Source organism: Phocoena sinus, chromosome 5 (genome assembly GCF_008692025.1).
Source record: "Phocoena sinus isolate mPhoSin1 chromosome 5, mPhoSin1.pri, whole genome shotgun sequence".
NCBI lineage: Eukaryota > Metazoa > Chordata > Mammalia > Artiodactyla > Phocoenidae > Phocoena > Phocoena sinus.
In genome coordinates, this window is record NC_045767.1 from 101,022,521 (window position 1) to 101,043,967 (window position 21,447).

At 36.4% G+C, this 21,447-nt stretch overlaps 1 protein-coding gene across 1 annotated transcript in view; it reads left to right on the forward strand.

The window, feature by feature from the left end:
• Window positions 1–21,242, forward strand: part of CDS1 (CDP-diacylglycerol synthase 1) — a 74,809-nt gene extending 53,567 nt beyond the window's left edge. The window contains exons 6-13 of the mRNA XM_032633716.1: window positions 2,433–2,491; window positions 4,185–4,267; window positions 6,023–6,110; window positions 8,716–8,784; window positions 11,555–11,707; window positions 13,268–13,387; window positions 15,457–15,560; window positions 20,994–21,242. Of these exons, the coding sequence (XP_032489607.1) occupies window positions 2,433–2,491; window positions 4,185–4,267; window positions 6,023–6,110; window positions 8,716–8,784; window positions 11,555–11,707; window positions 13,268–13,387; window positions 15,457–15,560; window positions 20,994–21,123 (806 nt within the window). The 3' untranslated portion in view covers window positions 21,124–21,242. The remainder of the gene's footprint in view (window positions 1–2,432; window positions 2,492–4,184; window positions 4,268–6,022; window positions 6,111–8,715; window positions 8,785–11,554; window positions 11,708–13,267; window positions 13,388–15,456; window positions 15,561–20,993) is intronic.
• Window positions 21,243–21,447: the final 205 nt, after the last annotated feature.

Below are 21,447 nucleotides of genomic sequence, written 5' to 3' on the forward strand. Positions count from 1 at the left end.
GAACTCCTTGATACTGGGCAACAGGATATACACATCTTTGCATGGACAGCACAGTGCTGTTTATATAAATGGTGATCAGTAGGTGTAACTAAACATAATTATATATCAAGAACTGTATGTTAGGAAACTTTTTCAATGAATACTTTTGTTTACAATACTGTAACAAATCCTATGATTTTAATTGGAAATATAACTGTACAAATGTTCTTTGTTAATTGGGGAAAAAGTAAAACTATGGATCTAAATGTATAAAGTTATCCTTTCCATAGATTTATTGAAATATAGCATGTATGTATTTTTACACGGTTAAACATAAAATATACACATAGCTAGATGGTTGTGAATGAAAAAGTAAACTTATGTTTCTTTTTTGGATTCTTTTTCTTTGAAAATAATATTTAACCTTAGATATGCTAGGAAAACACTTTACATCCTCCTCTTCCACATTCAGAGAACTGTATTATTTTAATGTATCTAGGAGTCAGATAATTATATCCTTTATTAGAGCACCCTAAACAGCTGCATTGCTACTGGTTGATTTAACAGTGAAATTGGATCAGGTAAAAGTGAGTTGCCAAGACTGTCCTGGATAAAAATCATCATTAGGAAAGTACTGAATAAGTCTGCTGGTAATTTTATTTGAAGAAGTGCTTAAGGGTGAATGGTATTATATAATTTCAAGAAAGAGACCAACCAAACGTGTTGTACTAGTATTTGTGAAGAGGTAATTCATAGTTAATGATGTTGAGAGGTTCCCGAGGCTGTGCAGGGAGAGCCAGAGAGGTCCGTTTGGACAGAAGGGGAGGTTCCAGAGGCATCTGTCTTGCCTCTGCTTTGCTTTTACCCTATTAGCCTCTGAACCAAGTCCAATCTACATTCACCTTTAACCATGGACCAATGGCATAAAGCAGCATAGAAATTTCATTATTCCTTAAGCAAAAAAATAAATCTACCTGCTATTGAAGAGAGATTTAAAAGCAATGATTTTTAAAGAGGTCTTTTATGCTACTGGTGATTTCAGTGCCATGAATTCTATGTTTTAATCTCCCCCTGCCCCACCTTGCTTGCTTTCTTTTTCTCAAGAAAGTGACATATGGCTGTCAATTTGCCTCTACTCAGAGAATGTTTCCATAATTCTTTTGCAGTTCAATCAGTTAGATTCTATAGGTGACAAATAGGAGGTGAGGTAGGATCTGGGAGCCAGTGTGCATTCTCTTCCTTTATCATCATCCTTTACACTGACATTACAAATCGGTCATCAAAAAATAGCTGCCAGCAGCTGCTGTTTGATTCTTTGCTCTGGTCAGAGTAGTATCAACCTTGCTTACTCTAGTGGGAAGAATTGCCTTGGTAAGTATAACTTAGATATACAAAGTCTAGTACTTATTTCATATGGGATAGATTAGGTGACAGTTCGTTTTCTATCTTAGAGAACTCTCTAAAGATATTGCAGAATAGAATTCATGAGTAGCTGTTTAGCTGAAATTAAACTTGGCTTATGCATTTCCAGTATCTACTTCTGTAAAAAAAATAATTATCTTTAGAACTTCACTGATATATTGGGCAAAAAGTGCTTCATATTGCCTCCCATTATTTAGTATATAATTATTAGATTTCATTTCATTAGGTAGAATTTTTATTTAGTAAAATTTTATGGTAATAAATTTGTAGGATATAAACAGAAACACAAATACTGTTTGTACATCATGAAATTATTAAGAGTATTATGTTTTACTGTAATTATTATAACATGGGTCTGAGAAATTTCAAATCGCTCTTAACCTGAATCTTGCTGATGATAGTTTATGGAACCACAAGACTCTTGAGAGTCATTAGGATCTAAGGGTTTAACTCTTTTCTAGCGCCGTGATCCCCAGTAAATTAATAAAGTCCTTTGTGTATTTTTCTTCATCTGTAAATTGGAGATGATAATGGGTACTTACATCATAGGAAGGTTGGAAGGGTTAAATGAGTTAATGCTTATCAAATGCTTATACAAGAGCCTGGAACATAGTAAGTGTTCAGTAGATGTCAGCTGCCATAATAATTATTATTAATTTTTATATTATATAGAGATTGAAACATTCTACACAGACATTTGATGGATTGACTAGCAAATAAATTTTAGTGAACTGAAATTCAGGATCTGTTTTTCCATGTCCACACATTAGCAAGGGACTAATTCACTTAATTAATGTAGAAGATGTTTATTGAATTTATGCCATGGACTGTATTAGGCATTTTGAAGAATACAGGGTCATTTCCCTCGAGAAACTTTTACTTAAAATGCTTAATAGAAGAGCAGGAGAGCGTATGAGTGAGTAGCTAAAGCATAGCTAGATGTGCTATAGAAATTTGGCTTATATGAGCTCAGTGAATCTTAAACTTTGTAACAAATTATACAATAAGCCATGTTTTTTATTCTTGAACAGGTTTCTGCATGTTTGTGCTGAGCTTGGTGAAGAAACATTATCGTCTGCAGTTTTATATGGTGTGTATTAACCATTATTCTGTAGTCACTGTATGTAATAAAAACCTTTACCTTTATTTTTTTCTGTGGTGAGAAGATATAATCTAATCTTCTAGTTGCCTAAATGTGAGAGATATTTGAATTTTGGATTACTATTATATATAAAAAGTTGAAGTTGAAAATTTTTTGAGGATTTAAAAATTTTAACTGTTTCCTGTTTTCCTAAAAACTTTTTCTTTGAATATTTTCAAAGGCTATAAAATTAAATTCAAGTATTTGGGTTCCCTAAATTTGTAGAAATTTGAGGTATTTCCACAGTCTCCTGGACAGTTAGTAAGTCTTGGAAACATCTACCATCTTTTTGTATGGAAAGTAGCTATGTTTACTTGCTCTTAGCCTGGGCATAAGGGGAACAGAGCTTACATTTTCTTAGCAGCTATAGTTAGTTATACAGTCACATGATTCTTCGTGGCCAAAGATACTTCATTCAGTGTATCACTGAACAGTGTTCAGTGTTTTATGAAGTTTATCATTGTACATGATGACCTCTTATTTCCTTAAAAGGTAGCTAATTATAAGACTGTAAAATGCAAAATGTAGTATTTAGATCTGTGAATTCATGTATTAGTAAGGCTTGTTTTGGATTTGGGGTATATTTCCTATTTTTCATGCTGTGCTTTTTCCCATTAAGACATCCTGCTGAGCACCATAGCTGGGAAATTGTAGTATTTCTTACATTTCTAATTTCTGGGGGTCTTGAGAGGAAAGAGTGAAAATCTAGAAACCATCAAGACAATTAGAAATACTAGAATCTGCTATGAAAATATAAATGGTTCCTATTGCAAAAACTCATTTATGCATTTGGAAGCAATCAGGGTAGAAGAGAATTGGATTGTATAAGCAGATGAAAATTAAAAAATAAACCCAACCAATATAATATATTTTTTGCTGAAATGGGAAATAGGTTTATTTTGAATAAATCAAAATCCTAAGAATTTTGAAAAGTCATAACTTCCAATAAAAATTATGAGACTAGTACATAGAAATGTTAGCGCTTTTTGTTCACAATTTGCTCATACTAATGATGCTAAAAGTGGTTAAAGTGGCCATCTCTCAGGCTAGATGGAATTGATGAAACACAGAGGACTTTGAAAATTTGAAATGGAGTACTGTCATTGCACAGAGCTGTGAAGATCAACTTTCAAGTATGAAAAGATTGAGTTTAAGGGCAATTGATCCCTGCTAGTTTGAATCATTTGAAGTTAGAAATAACTCTTTATTGGAAAATGGTACCATAGTGAACTCAGAGAAAAATCGTTTTTAGCATTTCTAATAACTAAAGAATGCAGCCAGAGTAGAGTTTTAGCTCCTATCTAAATGCCATAGCAACAGCATAAACTTCTCATTATCATTTTAATCTCATGATTCAAGATTATGTTTTTTTAATATATCTTTTTTAAACTTAGTAGTGTATCTCAATATTATTAGCATTTGATTTGTGTATAAATTAAGGTTACTCTTAAATGTGTTCATGGTTTTCAGATCTCAGTAGGCACTAAAATTAATATAATTTACTAACGGCATTTATTTTGTATGACCTTATCTTATGAAATGTGACCAACAGTCATGCTAGAAATTTGTGTTTCAAAATTGCTTCGTGGGCTGCACTGATCCGTTGTGTTCACTAATTGTTGTATTCTTGTGCTATTAACAGTTTGCATGGACTCATGTCACTTTACTGATAACAGTTACTCAGTCACATCTTGTCATCCAAAATCTGTTTGAAGGCATGATATGGTAAGGGGACAGTATTATGCTGCTTTATATTTAAGTCATAGCACTTTTAAAGCTCTTTTACATTCGACAATGTCTTACAGATTTCTACTAAAATGTACTATTTGTTGTTGCTCTATTCCATTAAAATAGCTTACTGAGTTTTGCTTACTGTTTGACAACTGAAGACAAATGCTTTGTTAACAACTGGAAAACTTCCTTATTCAGGTTTCAAATAAAATGCAGGAAGTCCTCATAAAAGCACCAAACAATTAATTACATTTTCAGGTGTTACTACACCTTAATATGACTTTTTTAAAAAAAACAAAGAATTGTGTTTAAAAAGAGTGTATTGTTTATGTGGGATGCAAAAAAAAAAGAAAAAAGGGAAAGTTTGCTTTTCGGCAAACAATGTGAAAGTTGGGTAAGTTCTACTCTGCCTTTATAATAGGAGTTGGTGTCCAGATTTCGGGTATTTGGAGTTACTTGCTATATAAGCAGTGGGTTGCAGATTCAGAAAGCATTTTTATCAGTTAAAAATTAGCTTAAATTATAACAATTATTATAAATTAAAAATAAGAGTGGAGAAAAACTTAAGATTTTAAGAAATCTGACTATATTTTCTCCACATTCTTTTAAAATACAGTAATTAAAATCTTCTATAATTGTTGGGTTTATTCAAGATAAATTTGTTCCCTTGACAGGTTTGTGTTTTTTTAACCAAGATATGTATGTGTGTGTAAACAATTGGAATCATTTTAAGATTGTCTTCCATATACAAACTTTTAGTTGATGGGAGGCAGTTACTGAAATTAGTAGGTTCTGTACAGTTAGTAGGGTTTTAATGCAACTACAGGCTAAGATAGTATTAAAATAATTTTTCCTGAAGGAGTTTGTATTAAGAGCTTGGTGTAAGTTTATCAGATTATACTGTCTGAACAATTGACTCGTTTCTCTTTTGAAAGGCTGTTTTTAAAAAATTATACCATTGTTACTTGTTCCTGTCAGCTGAAAAAAATACACAACGTGAACGTTGTGAGTTAAGTTTTATTTGGAGCCAAATGAGGACTATAGCCTGGGAGAACAGCCTCTCAGATAGCTCTGAGGAACTGCTGCGAAGAGGTCGGAGGGGAGGTCAGTAATACATGGTTTTAGTGAAGGGGGCACGTGCCAGCAAGCACACATTTTGGCAGAAGGTTGCTGCTGGTCATGGGGAGCAGATGCCTCCGTTAATGACTTCAGTGCTTTTCTAGATATGAGAAGATGTAAGAAATGGGGCTTATAAAATCTTCTCCTAAAAAATATCTAACTCTCTGAAGGACTGTTCTGCCAGTGTTTCCCAGAGCACACAAGTGCCTCATTCCTGATCTCAATGCTGAACTCCTTTCAGGCTGTGTTGGAGGTCAGCGACCGCAGTGGCTAGTGACCTAATCCTTGTAGAGCCAGATGGCGAGTGACAGTTTTTAGTTGGCATTCCTCATAAAACTGAAATTTGAAAGTCCATAGCTATAGAAATTGATTGTTTAATTTTAAAGTTAAGTTGATTATTTAATATTTTCTTAGCAATATTCTCGTATGTTTATAGATTTTGCTCTGCTTAATTGCTAAATGGGCAAATTTGGTTGGTATTTATTGTGTCTGTTAATTAATCTTTTAGTACGTGCTGTGTTCTGGCTAGGCTGCAATGTAATCCAAAGGATTATTGCATTGGTTCATTATGAGTCATAAGCTGTAGAAATAGTTGCCACTTAATCATATGTACTTTTTTTTTTTTTTAAGGTTCCTTGTTCCAATATCAAGTGTTATTTGCAATGACATAACTGCTTACCTTTTTGGATTTTTTTTTGGAAGAACTCCATTAATTAAGGTAATGGAAAAATACCACAAGCAAACCTTGACCATAACTTAAAAGATTAGCCACTGGAGAAATTCCCAACCATTTGGTGCTGTTGCACATTTTTGATTTCTGAGGTGCTTTGATTTTCCTTAGTTGCCCTCAGCAGCCACAGTGCAGAGGCAGTGATCTGTATTTCCCAATGATTCCGTCTGGTTCTTCATCAGATACTCTCTTGGCTCCTTGGTCATTTCCCCTCTCCCGTGAAGGCTCATGTCATCTTTTTGCTGGTTTCTTTCCCTTGGCTGTGGTGCGGTTCTTTATTCTGCTTCCCAACAACCCTCTAAACAGGCCTGTCCTTGACTCTGCTTTCCTCTCAAGCCATCTCATTTGTCTCCTCCTTCACCAGATTGTTTGAAAGTGTATATTATACCATTGTCACATACTCATGTCCATTTGAAAGACTTTTATACCCAAATTTGTTTTAAGAAAAAATTTGAGGTCCTACAATAAAACACTGATGAATGATGCAAGTGATAAGGAAAAGTGAAGATAAGGGACAGGAAAGTACACATGAGGAGACCATGTAGTTTTGCCTTAGATTTGGTTCTGTTTACAGTCAGTGGAGGCAAAGAAGAAAATGAAGTAATTTATACAGTTCCCATCTTGGGAAAGAAAGAAAGAAACCAACTCCTCATGGAAAAACAGACCTTTTTCTAGAACTGATTTCTTTTAAAAATAAAAATAAAAAAGCTTTTCACGTTGGGGCTACATAGAGGATTCACTCAGTTCAGATATTGGGCAAAGTCTTTTATAACATTCTGACAAATGCATTAATTGGCTATTTTGATGTTATCACATGAAGGCATTTATGGAGGGACTGAGACAATTGTTGAGATAGAAAACCTGTTTTGTTCAGAGTGATGTAAGGATAGTTTATCATTCCTAGAGGAGTGCGTGGACGGCCTGTCCCTCAAAAACACCTTCCTTAAAATCTTCCCCACATAGGAGTCCAGCACACAGCATTAAGCTGAGCTGTGGGGATACTGGCCAGCAAGCTATATACATTTTTAAAGTCTCTAAAGCTTATTTCAGCACAAGAGCAAGTGGTGAAGTAGTCAAGGATTTTATACCAGCTGAGAAGTTGTTGGCTTAGGAGCCCTCAGAGGCTGTAGAAGAATCTCACTGTCTGATTTTGAACATCAATTTCTAGTGAATTACCAGGCTGGATTAGTTGTATAATATACACAGATGTAATTAAGCAAGTTAACCCCTAAATCAGTATGATATGGGGGGGCTTCCCTGGTGGCGCAGTGGTTGAGAGTCCGCCTGCAGGGGACACGGGTTTGTGCCCCGGTCTGGGAAGATCCCACATGCCGCGGAGCGGCTAGGCGCATGAGCCATGGCCGCTGAGCCTGTGCGTCCGGAGCCTGTGCTCCGCAACGGGAGAGGCCACAACAGTGAGAGGCCCACGTACTGCAAAAAAAAAAAAAAAAAATTAAAATAAAAAAAAAATATATATGATATGGGTCAATTTAATTCGATGAGCTATCTTTAAAATAATCAGCAGGCACTTCTGAATTTGAGTCAACTCCTACTTCATGACAATAATATTGAATTATCCTAGGAGACATTGTATATCAGTCACTTCTCTATGGCGGAATTGTTGTCAGATTGGTCAAGAAAGCCTTGGTGCTTTATAAACTTCAGGACAAGAGCTCATGTAGTTTAGCATATCACCCATTTCTATCTCAGAAACTTCCCTCCGATATTTATTTGGCTTCTGTTCCCATTGATCCACTGAAAGGAACATCACAGAGGCCGTCAGTGATCTCCTGGCGATCATAGCCCCGTACTGAGTCCTTATCTTACAGAGCGCCTCAGCCAGTTAGCACTGTCTACTCCTAAATCTTTTTCTCCTGCCCCTGCTTCACCAAGTTCTAGACTTTCGTCCAGATTTCTCTCCCTGAAGGCTCCATGGACTAATAAACAATAGCCGGAATCTGAAACAAACAGTATTCTCAGAAGCCCAATATGTTTCTTCATGGAGAAAGACATATATAGTGACTAAAGGAGGGAGGATATGTGCATACTTGTGAGGCAAATACTGTACCTAGGGCTATGGAACTTTTTGCCATTTCAGAAAGAGGACTGTTGTAAGCTTGGCATTTGGGAATATATGAAAATCTGGGGTGCTGCAGAATCCATGTTTTGTTATACTCATTCTATTTTTGATCAGTAGTAGGTCAACACAGACCATGTATACTTAGAATGAATGAATATGTCTTATCCTTATTACATTATTCTGGGGGTTTATATAAGCATGAACATTATGGGACAATTATTTCAGCATAGAGTTTATAGTCCTTTGAGTGAAAAAAGCAAATTGAGGCTATTTACAGAAACAAACATATTCACAGTATGTAGGATGTCTGAAGGCCTAATATGTGTTCGACTCTACTAGAGAGATTTGCACAAATAAATCACCATCATGGACTGAAGGAAAAAGGGTTGCAAAGCCTTTCCAATATGAAAAAAAGGAGAGAGGTACAAGGTATTATGGGAATTTATTGAACATATGTATTTGTGTGTTTTGTGAGTGCAGTAACTCTTTCTAATTCTATTTGGCCTTTTTCAGTTGTCCCCTAAAAAGACTTGGGAAGGATTCATTGGCGGTTTCTTTTCCACAGTCATCTTTGGATTCATTGTGAGTTTCACTAGGATTTTTATTTTATTTATATTTTGAAAAGTGGTAGCAAGTTTATTAGTCTATTCTGAACCTAAAAGAATTAAATCAGAAAATGCTAATAATGTATTAACTGAAGGCTACTAGACAGAATCCACAGGCATACCTCAGAGATATTGCAGCTTCACTTCCAGGCCACCACAATAAAGCGAGTATTGCTATAACGCAAGTCACGTGAATGTTTTGGTTTCCCAATGCATATAAAAGTTACAGTTACATTATACTGTAGTCTATTAAGTGTGTACTAGATTAAGTCTAAAAAAAAACAGTGTATATGCCTAATTTTAAATACTTTATGGCTAAAAAATGCTAAGCATCATCTGAGCCTTCGTTGAGTCATAATCTTTTTGCTGGCGGGGGGTCTTGCCCGGATGTTGATGCTGCTGACTGATCAGGGTGGTGGTTGCTGAAGGTGGGTGGCTGAGGCAGTCTCTTGAATAAGACAGCAAGGAGGTCTGCCACATCGATCGTCTCTTCTTTCATGAAGGATTTCTCTGTAGCATGCAAGGCTGTTTGATAGCACTTTACCCTGCTCAGTAGAACTTCTTTCAGAATTGGAGTCAACCCTCTCAAACTCTGCAACTGCTTTACCAACTACGTTTATGTAGTATTCTAAATCCTTTGTTGTCATTTCAACAGTCTTCACAGCATCTTCACCAGGAATAGAGTTCATCTCAAGAAACCACTTTGTTTACTCATTCATAAGAAGTAATTCCTCATCCGTGAACATTTTATAATGAGATTGCAGCAATTCATTCCCCTCTTCAGGCTCCACTTCTAATTCTCTTGCTATTTTACCACATCTGTAGTTACTTCCTCCACTAAAGTCTTGCAGTTGGAAGAATGGTGCCATTAGACTTGTTTGAGGCAGGGTTGCCATAGACCTTCAATTTGTGAAAAACACAGTACCTGTGAAGCACAATAAAGTGAGTGCAATAAAATGAGGTATGCCTGCATTCTATAGCCCAGTAACTCTCATCCTGGCCTCATAACAGAACCACCTGGGGAGCTTACACAACACCTATATCCCAGCCCTCTTCCAGGTCAATTAACTCCCTCAGCTGATTCTCATATAAAGCTAGGCTTGAGACCTGCTGTTGTGTTTTGGTAGTTTCTAACAGTTGTTCTGCCTGTGGGTGCACAGGTGCTGGGACGGGTGGTGGCTTTGAATAAAAGCAGATAATGCAAATAATATTGAAGAGTTCTGTTTCTTTAACACGTGCCAGCTGCTTGGCCTAGTGGGTGCTTACTGCTGTGAGTCCAGTTTACAGAAAAAGCTTGTTAAAAATAATTGATGTTTACTTTTAGCTATGAATAATGGATATTGTTAATGTTTTAAAAATTAGAGTACAGTTATGGAATTTATGTTTTTATTCAAAGGTGTCTTGTGAGAAATCAAAAAAGGTACAGAAAAATGGCTGGATATAAGATAAATATACCAAAAAAAATTACTGTCAGGAAGTTTAATTTTTTAAGAGTCTTGTCCCTAACAGTTCTAGAATATATTCTATAGCCAAATATAGAGTGACTAATAACAACATGGAGCTTTGAGAGGGAGCAAATATACAAATAAATGGAAATGGGCCAGGCTGGAGGGGAAAACCACCATAATTCCTGTTTATCAGTGTAGTTCATTCTCAATGAAAATTGCAATAGAATTAAAAAAATTATTCCAGTGTTTATTTGTTAGAATATCAATGAGGTAATAACTGATGAACAGAATAATGAAAAGGGATCTCGTCCTGTCCAATGATTATACATTACGAAGAAGGGATTATTAAGTTAAATACTACTACAAGAATCTGGTATCATTAAAGACAATTTAGAAATACTACAAGAACAGCCATATCATTGGAAGAAAATAAAGAGCTATCCTATAAGAATGTAATGCATGATGAAATAAGGAGGAGGGAGCTTATATATTTTTTAATAAGTAATTTTGAGGAAACTGGTTGTTTGGAAGCAAAATCAACTTATATCCATTTCTAGTGTCCTATTTGCACTTCTATCAACCATTTTTGAGCAGTATAATGGTGTGAATGTCTGTAAAAGAAAGAAAATGAACTATTGTATAGCAATTTAAATTTGTAATAAGATATTTTGTTTTTATGTATCTTCTTCCATGGCTGAGGACAGCTAGTTTTAAAAATTGCAGTGATGTGTCCAGGGAAAGAATAATTTAGTCAACATTGTCTGGGTTGGTTAAGAACAATGGTGTTTTTCACCTGTGCTGTTTTCTTAGTAATTTTAAATCACTGTTTATTTTTTTAATTGATGAAATCAATATAACCTTTATGCAAGAAACTTTAGTCCTGTACTCTCCCATACCTTTATAATTGTTAGCTTCTGCTGACATTAAATGTGTTCTTAAAAAAAGTAAAACCTTGCTATAATTCGTGTCTAAATGTTCAAATCGGCTTCTTTTTCTCACTTTCCCCTTCCCTCTTTCCCTATACTGAGATTATAATCATACTGATTTCCAAAAAGTTTTGTTTTCTAATGGCTTTTTAAAGTTTTTTATTCCATCAGTTATGGTCAGTTAACTTTGAAAATACATGGCAGGATGTGAATGCGAGGAAAATTTGGCATTCTGTTTCTGGCCTTTCTGACACATAACATATATACGTTTAAAAAATTTTATATATATACACACACGCACACACACACACACACACACACACACACATGTATTTTCATGCAATGTTTTACAAACGCTTGCTTTGTTATTTAGGCCGCTTACGTGTTATCCAAATACCAGTACTTTGTCTGCCCAGTGGAATACCGAAGTGATGTAAACTCCTTCGTTACAGAATGTGAACCCTCAGAACTTTTCCAGCTTCAGAGTTATTCACTTCCTCCCTTTTTGAAGGCATTGTTGAGACGGGTAAGATAAACATGGTGGGGATCCTCCCACCCAAAGATTAAGCTTCATTTATTGCAAGAGATCAATTTCTGCAGAATTTAAAACTCTGTAATACAGATCACTGTCTGCTTGACATCAATCATATATTCTATCCCCTTGTGATTTCCCGTTTTTGTATATAAAGTGAATATTACTGTCACAAACCAGTTGTCTGTTAGAAACTTACTTGCCTAATGGTTTGAATACTGGTGGTAATTTATCTTGAAAACATTTTTAAATGTCTCTTAGATTTCTACAAATCAAACGAGTTATAATGAGTTTCATGTGTAACTGGTATAAAATTGACTCAATTTAAAACTTAATTAAAATTCACCAGCTCAAAAATTACTTGATTTTTAGGGGACTTTTACTAGTACAGAAAGCTGCTGTTTCTAAAAATCAGTTTCCCTTCCAAAAACACTGCTGCCATTTAAAGGCAACCTTGAAGGATGTTGACATCGCTGTCCAGTAGATCCCTGCTGATCTATGCTACCAGGACTAGTGGGTGGTTGGTTAAAGTGGGGAATCAAATAATTGTGTGTGTGTACACATGAATGCATCTGAAACGTTTATTATTTATTTATTTGGCCGTGCTACACAGCTTGCGGGATCTTAGTTCCCTGACCAGGAATTGAACCCTGGGCTCTGGCAGTGAAAGCACCAAGTCCTAATCACTGGACCTCCAGGGAATTCCCTGAAATATTTAACTTTTAACTAAAGTTACTTTTTAAGAAGAAGGTTAACCAACAAATTATTTCTCTACTTGAGGGCTCAATACATTGATTCCAAGAATTTTTTCAGTGTCCAAGCCATCTATTATCTGCTGTAAAACTCTTTGATACTGCTAATCTTTGATTGGGGCAAGGCCGTTCCTTTGCAAACAGGTCCAAAGATTGGAGTTCTTAGTGATCTTTCTTAAACCACACCCATTATGCACTCTCTACAATTTGTAGTTTCAGTTTATTTAAAGTGGAGAATTTACAAAATAATTTGGCTGCAGAATTCTTCTCAACTTTTCATAATTGTCTTGCTGATGTTAATTTTGGTAGAAAATAAAGCATTTTATTTTCAGGTGTTTCCACAGCATTTAACTTAATTTTAAGAGAAAGACCAACTTTCCCGTCATTTGTCATATAAAATTAAAGTGAAATAAAATACAAAATACATTATATAATTACAAAAACAAAGTGCTACTGGTAAAAAACAATGTCAGAAATTAACTGATTCTTGGTAAGCCTATGACCCAAGTGATGTAGAAGTTTCTAGACAAATTAGAAAAGTAGCCTATCAGATTTTAGCACACCAGGCACTTTCAGTACGCTTACACAGGGAATAGGGAGTGCTGGCTGAATAAGCAGAGTGGTAACGAGAGCTTACACATTTATTTTTTCCTATGATCTTGAAAGTTTGTGAAATTAACAAAAATATGGCATGTGCTTTGACTTAGTGTTTATATATAATGGCTCTGAGTTTAGGTGGCGTGCTCGAATACATTTTTCATGCAGTTAGCCCCAACCCCTCTCCTTTTTCTTCCCTCTTTAGGAAACAATAAGCTTGTATCCTTTCCAGATACACAGCATTGCTCTTTCCACATTTGCATCTTTGATTGGCCCATTCGGAGGATTCTTTGCCAGCGGATTCAAAAGAGCTTTCAAAATCAAGGTGTGTGTTTTAGATTCTTTGTTACAGTGTTACAGAATATAATTAGAGAATGTAATATAGTTGGAATTTGGTTCTCTTTTGGTCTCCCGCATTAAGCCCCTGGGCAAAAACTTTTCCACCCTATTTGTGTCAGCCTCACAGAGTATATATTCTTTCTTGTTAGGTTTTGGTCATGCCGTGTTAATACATTTTAAAGTGGTATATCACCCTTTTTTCTAGAAATGGCATGTGTCACTTGATGCTGGGACAGACACAGAATCTTGGTCCTTCAAGTGTTCATCCAAGAATCCAGCTATGAATTGTCTTAAGTTTAGTGTCCTGTCACAGTCTCAAGTGAAGGGAAGTGCAAGAGTGCCTTTGGTTATGTAACTCTCCATTCTGCTGGACCAGGGGTCAGCAAACTCTTTCTGTAAAGGGCCAAATCATACGCTAATAGCAGCAATATTGTAAACTACTCAGTTCTGAAGTCTTCCACTGTAGTGTGAGAGCCCTATGGACAATACATCAATGAATGGGTGTGGCTGGGTTCTAATAAAACTTTACTTACAAGAAACAGGCAGCAGGCTGGAATTGGTCTGTGGGACATAGTTTGCTGATCCCTATTCCAGATACTTAAAATTAGCCCTATGTTTTGTTTAACTTAAATTCTCGTAAAGTGAGATATATTTGGCCTATTATCTCAACTCTCCTCACATGGCTTCACTAAGTTAAGACTGAATGTGTGCCATTGGGAGTTAGAGAGTGTCTACTGAAGGTGGGGTGCTCAGGGCAAGCTTCTCTGAGGAGGTGGCGTTTGAGCAGGGATACCAGGAAAGGAAGAGAATGAGTCCTGCAGAGAAATTGAAGGAAGGGAGTTCCAGCAAGTGCAAAGGAGTAGAGGAGATCAGCTGCTGGAAGGGGAAGAGGAACACTGTGGCCATGGTAGGGAGTAGGTGGTCAGACTACAGAGAGTGGTGGCCAGATCCCAGAGGCCAGGGAAATAAATACGCGAACTCAGCGAGCACTTGCAATGGGGAAGACACTACCTTAGGTGGAATGCAATATGCAAAAGTGTACAAGATGTCCCTGTTCTCATGATGCTCACCACCGACTAGGGGAGATAATACACATCCACAAAGAATCGTAGCGATAGCTATGCAAGACGAGAAGCCTGTAAAGGCTGCAAACAGCAAAGTGGGATGGAGTTACCACGGCTCTATTGTGCTTGGGTTAGTAGGGAAGAGAAGGAAGGAAATGTGTTGGCAAAAATTAACCAAAGAGTTTTTCAATAGTTGTTTTAAACAGAGAAATGTTATGTTTAGAATGGTCTTTAATGGTCTCCGATCCAAGGTTTCTTGGTGAATGGTGAGGTTTCTTTTCATGTCTGAAATGAAGGTAGAATCGCTGTTGCATTTTAGAGGTTTTTAGGCTGCTTGAGTAAACGAGAAGGACAATTAGTCATTTCCATTTCCTGGGCCCTGACACGTGTGGATGGATCTATACAGGGTCAATCTGCAGAGGCTTACTAACCATTCCCTTAATTTGGCCATTTAATGGACTAACATGTCCCAAATGAACTATCTATTTTGATTTCCTTTTTACCCCAACACATAAAAAAAAGAAATATTTATCACAGTAGTAAAATATTTATCTCAGAGTAAGAACCATTAGGATAAACATGAGCTAGAACCAGTTGTATATCTGTCAACAACACTAAAATAGCTCCCCAAATAGTTTCTGATTAAACAGAAGAGCCAGCTATAAGATTAGATTAGTAATAGCTGATAGCATTTTTGATTTAGAAAAAGTTTTATTAACTAAAAAAAGTTAGTGCTAGATTTAATTAACATTTAATTAGTGTTATTTGAAAGCTGTGGGTCAATTCAATAGTCATTCTAACATGGGCACATATTCCAAAGATGCAGTTTTAATCTGTTGGACATGTTCTAATAAGTTTGTATTTAGTGGGAAAATCCAATAGTAAAGTATTTTCCTTCAAGTCCATGATATCAAGGAGACATTTGCAGGTAGGAATTTTAGAGCAGGTGATTTTTTTGAAAAGTTACTAATATGTTTGTTTTTTTCTGAAGGATTTTGCAAACACCATTCCTGGACATGGCGGGATAATGGACAGATTTGATTGTCAGTATTTGATGGCAACTTTTGTGCATGTGTACATCACAAGTTTTATAAGGTACTTCTAGATTTTTAAAAAATGTTTTATTAGATGATTTCTTGGAGTTCTCATTTCGATAGGCATTAGTTTGAATTAGTTACTTTTTTTGTCATTGGTAATCTATAATAGCGAAGGGAACGGTGGCTCCTGGAACTGTGTCACACTGTAGCCTTGGGCAGTATGATTAAAATTATTTCCCTTACATTTGAACAAGTTAAAAAAATAGTATATGTCATAGTCTAATAGGGCTGAGTTAAGATTCAGTTAGAGTGGGTGAATGGTACTAGATTTGGAACAGCAGGAGATTTAATTTCTCAACTGTGGACATTGTGGTGACAGCGAACCCTAAGAGTTACTTAAAAAGGAGGAGGACATAATGATTCATCCAGTCCACCAGTTATTGCTTGAGTGCCTGTTATGTGTTGGGCAATGTTCTGGGCACGGATGTAGCAGAGAACAAAACAAACCAGGTTCCTGTCCTCAGGGCTTATTTTCTTCCTGGGGAGTTGGAGGGAGAAGGGGCAGAAGTGGAGAACAAACAAATGTAGCTTGTCTGGTGGTTATAAGAGCCACGGAGAAAAACAGAGCAGTCCGCAGGATTATGGGTGTGTATGTGGTGGGGGTGGGGGGTGGAGAGGCGGGGAGGGGTAGGTGGAGGGTGTTGCTGTTTTATATGGGGTGCTTTATTCTCATTACTAAACTTTAATGTTTTGGATCTGCCCTGAAATGCCAGTTTGAGGTGTGAAAGCTAACCACATCAACCACATGTTTACTTTATATGCCATGGCTTCTACTGGTGTCTGAGCCTAGAAAACCTGTATTTCCTTTAGAGTTATGTGGATTGAAACTCATATTTATAGGTCTCTAAATATGCATTTTAAATATATACCCATAGTAGTGTGAGCGTTTTTGTATTAACTTTCATTTTCCTTGAGCCATCTTGTTAGTTTATCTATTTCATTAATCTTTTCAAAGAATCAAATTCTGACTTCACCTTTCTCTGTTGTGTATTTGTTTTCTATTTCATTGATGTCTACTCTCATCTTTCATTCCTTTATCTTTTTTAAAAACTGTATTGCCGTATAGCTGATTTACAATGCTGTGCTAGTTTCAGGTGTACAGCAAAGTGATTCAGTTTTACAAATATTCATTCTTTTTCAGACTATTTACCCATATAGGTTATTATAGAATATTGAGTAGAGTTCCCTGTGCTATACAGTAGGTCCTTGTTGGTTATCTATTTTATATATAGTAGTGTGTGTATGTTAATCACAAGCTCCTAATTTATCGGGCCCCCCCACCATGTTTCGCCTTTGGTAACCATAAGTTTGTTTTCGAAATCTGTGAGTCTGTTTCTGTTTTGTAAATAAGTTCATTTGTAAAAATTAGATTCCACATATGAGTGATATCATATGGTATTTGTCCTTGTCTGACTTACTTCACTTACTTTACTTAGTATGATAATCTCTAGGTCCATCCGTGTTGCTGCAAATGGCATTATTTTGTTCTTTTTTATGGCTGAGTAATATTCCATTGTATATATGTACATCTTCTTTATCTACTCCTCTGTCAATGAACATGTAGGTTACTTCCATGTCTTGGCTATTGTACCAAAGTGCTGCAGTGAATATTGGGGTTGCATGTATCTTTTTGAATTATGGTTTTCTCTGAATATATGCCCAGGAGTTGGATTGCTGGATCATATGGTAGTTCTATTTTTAATTTTTTAAGGAACCTCTGTAGTGTTCTCCACAGTGGGTTTACCAATTTACATTCCCACCAATAGTGTAGGAGGGTTCCCTTTTCTCCACACCCTCTTTAGCATTTATTGTTTGTGGACTTCTTGATGATGGGCATTCTGACTGGTGTGAGGTGATACTTCGTTGTAGTTTTTTAATTTTTTAATTTTATTTTTTTATACAGTAGGTTCTTATTAGTTACCCATTTTATACATATTAGTGTATACATGTCAATCCCAATCTCTCCATTCATCACACCACCACCACCACCACCCCGCCACTTTCCCCCCTTGGTGTCCATACGTTTGTTCTCTACCTCTGTGTCTCTGTTTCTGCCCTGCAAACCGGTTCATCTGTACCATTTTTCTAGGTTCCACATATATGCATTAATATACGGTATTTGCTTTTCTCTTTCTGACTTACTTCACTCTGTATGACAGTCTCTAGATCCATCCATGTCTCTACAAATGACCCAGTTTTGTTCCTTTTTCTGGCTGTACCTCATTGTAGTTTTGATTTGCATTTCTCTGATAATTAATGATGTTGAGCATCTTTCCATGTGTTTCTTGGCCATCTGTATGTCTTCTTTGGAGAAATGTCTATTTAGATCTTCTGCCCATTTTTTGACTGGGTTGTGTTTTTTTGACATAGAGCTGCATGAGTTGTTTGTATATTTTGGAGATTAATCCCTTGTTAGTCGCTTCATTTGCAAATATTTTCTCCCATTCTGTGGGATGTCTTTTCGTTTTGTTTGTGGTTTCCTTTGCTGTGGAAAAGCTTTTAAGTTTAATTAGGTCCCATTTGTTTATTTATTTTTGTTTTTATTTTCATTACTCTAGGAGGTGGATCCCAAAAGATATTGCTGCAATTTATGTCAGAGTGTTCTCCCTATGTTTTCCGCTCAGAGTTTTATAGTGTTCGGCCTTATATTTAGGTCTTTGATCCATTTTGAGTTTATTTTTGTGTATGTATAGTGTTAGAGAATGTTCTAATTTCATTCTTTTACATGTAGCTATCCAGTTTTCCCAGCACCACTTATTGAAGAGACTGTCTTTTCTCCATTGTATATTCTTGCCTCCTTTGTCACAGATTAATTGACCATAGGTGTGTGGGTTTACTTCTGGGCTTTCTATCCTGTTCCATTGATCTATATTTCTGGTTTTGCATCCTTTATCTTTCTTTAGGTTCAATTTTCTGCTCCTTCTCAAGCTTCTTGAGATAAAGCTTAGATTACTGATTTTCAGCTTTCTTGTCTAATATATTTATCTAACATTATATATTTCCTCTTAACTACTGCTTTTTGAGTGCTCTTTTAAGTACTTTGAAGTATTCTCATCCCACATGTTATATGTATAGTTTCATTTTTCAGATACAAATATTTTCTGATTTCCAGTTCTATATCTTCTTTGACATGGGATTATTTAGAAGTATATTGATTTGCTTCCAAAGAAATGGAGATTTTCTCATTCTCCTTCCTTTTTTGATTTTTGCTTTAATTCTACTGTGGTCAGAAAACATACTCTTTATTACTTCAGTATTAATATTTGTCATGACTTCCTTTGTGCCCAGGCACATTGTCTACTCAGATATACATTGTATGTGCACATGAATCAAATATGCATTGTGCAGTTTCGGGATTAGTGTTGTAACTCAACTGGGTGAAGTTTAGCTAAATCTTCTGTACTGAATTTTTTGGTTTGTTTTTCCATCTGCTTGTTCTGTATCAGTTACGAAGAGAGCTTTGTCAGAATCTCCCAGTTTTTGCTTTATATACGTTGAGGTTTTATTAGGTGTCCACACATTTAGAACTCGTGTCTCACTGTTGAATCACTCTTAGTATCATTCTATAATGCCCATCTTTATATACTTGTTTAAAGCTTATTTTGTTGAATATAAGTATAGCTACATCAGCCGCCTTCTTATTAGTGTTTGCATAATATTTCTGTCTATCCTTTTATTCTTTGTGTGCCTTTTTCCTTATATTTAAAGTGTGTTTCACTTTTTTCTTCTCACAAGGATTTTCTTTGTTTTTATAACCCAGCTGACAATCTTTGTCTTTTTAATTGGAGTATTTAATCCATTTGCATATGATTTATTTACTGATATATTTGAGTATTAGTAATTAGTGGCTTTAAATCCTTAGAACTCTTTATTTATTTATTTATTTATTTTGATCTGCTGTTCTCTCAGTAGGGAAAAGTTGTGCTGAGCCATGTTGTCCTCCATTTGAAAGTACACATTTAGACGATTAGAAATACAGTGCTAGAGCCAGTGTGCAACTAGCTGGAAGCCCCTACTGACAATTTTGCATTTAGCTGAAGTTGCTAGAATAGCCTTCCTTTTCTCTGTGGGCCCTACTCTGGGTTTATGTTAGGAAGTTGCTGAATCTTTTGAAGAAATGTAAGGCAAGCTGTGTCCTGACTTGAGTAGACTGTAGCTGTGAGAGACATATGGCTTCAGGTTTCTGGCAAATGTGTTGAGCCACGTGTACAAAGGTGACCCATGGGACAGCTAATCCATGCTATTGTGCAATAAGTCATAAATTTAATTACCCATGTACATGTCTTTCTCAGAATTCTGTGCCATTCTCCATCTTGCTTTTTCTCATTGGATTTCCCTAATCCCTCTCCACAAAAAGTAAGCCCACTCTGCTTTTCCTATTCAAGTGGATTGTAGAAATTGCAAAGAACAATACATCTACATCACAGTCTGAATTAGGTTCATCCCGAATTTAACAAAATAGCACTTTAGCAGTGTAAGTGCAGAAACACAAGTGATCTCCAGCTTATAAATAAATGGGTTGAGTTCTAGTGTGCAAAGGTAGGAAATTGCAATCCCCTTACTGTCATGGTGTCTCTGGAGGGTGGGAATCCTGGTTGTGGTCTTTTCTGACCCAGAGTGCACCATCAGAAGGTGCAGAGAGAAGGGCTGGCATGGGGATGTTGGAGGAGCTTCCCCAGAAGGAGCCGCCCAGGGAGAGGCCCCTGCACAGGCTGGTATGATACCTGTTGGAGAGCAGTGTCACTGCCCAGTGGATACTTTACTTAACACTGCCTGGGCTTATTTCCTCCCCAGTGGGGATGCTGGGCAAGACGGGCAGGGCTCTCCACCTGCTAAAGGAGATCCGCTTTTATTTTGTTTCCTATATTGGGGTTTACCTAAGACCTTCTTTGAAAAAAAGCTGTTGTTCCCATTGTAGATCCCAGGTGGGGGCTTCAGGGCTGGGCTCAGGAAGTGTTCCCGATGGTATTTCTTCAACAGGGTACCTTCCCTGTCTGACGTTTCTTTGAAGCTAAAGACTTAAATTATGTCTTCATGTTCTCTTTTGGTTTATCCTCATCAGGAATGGTCCTTTTTTTTACAGAATGATTTCCGTGTCTTGTCCAATCTCAGGATTTGCCTTTTTGCGGATTTTTGTGGAACTTAGATCTGCACTCCCTAAATTGCCTCGTGTTCCTGTCTTCTGTGTTTGCACATTCTTCCCACATCTAGACTGTATGCCTCTCAATGCAGATAGTTCTAGGGGTTTTTTTTTCTCCCTTTGACACTAACATTGGGCATTAAAGTGGGCTCTGATCAAGAGCTGTTCCAATTCTGTAAAGATTGATCCTCTGCACTTAAATGTATGGTTTATTTTAAATTACAAGTATATGCTTCCTTTAGCTCTCTTAAAATAATAGTGTGAACTTTGTCTTTTCTGCTCTGTTATCAGGGGTCCAAATCCCAGCAAAGTGCTACAGCAGTTGTTGGTGCTTCAACCAGAACAACAGTTAAATATATACAAAACGCTGAAGACTCATCTCATTGAGAAGGGAATCCTACAGCCCACCTTGAAGGTATAACTGGATCTGGAGAGGGAAGGACTGACAGTAAAGAATTCTACAGGAAAGCACCGACAGATGACATTTTGTAATTGTACAGAAAAATGTCGAAAATGCAATAGATTGAAGTTTTACAGACATGAATGTTTCTTCTCTGAAATTACTGTGAATATTTAACACTTACTTGATCTAAGTTATGAAATAAGTAGCAAATGCCAGGCAAAATATCCTGTACTTTTTCTAAGTGTATTTTCTGATGTTAACTTCCTTCCCATTACTTGTTAGGTTTCATCACTTAAAAGACTTGTGTTTTAAAGAGTCACAACACTATGAGTAAATTGAGGA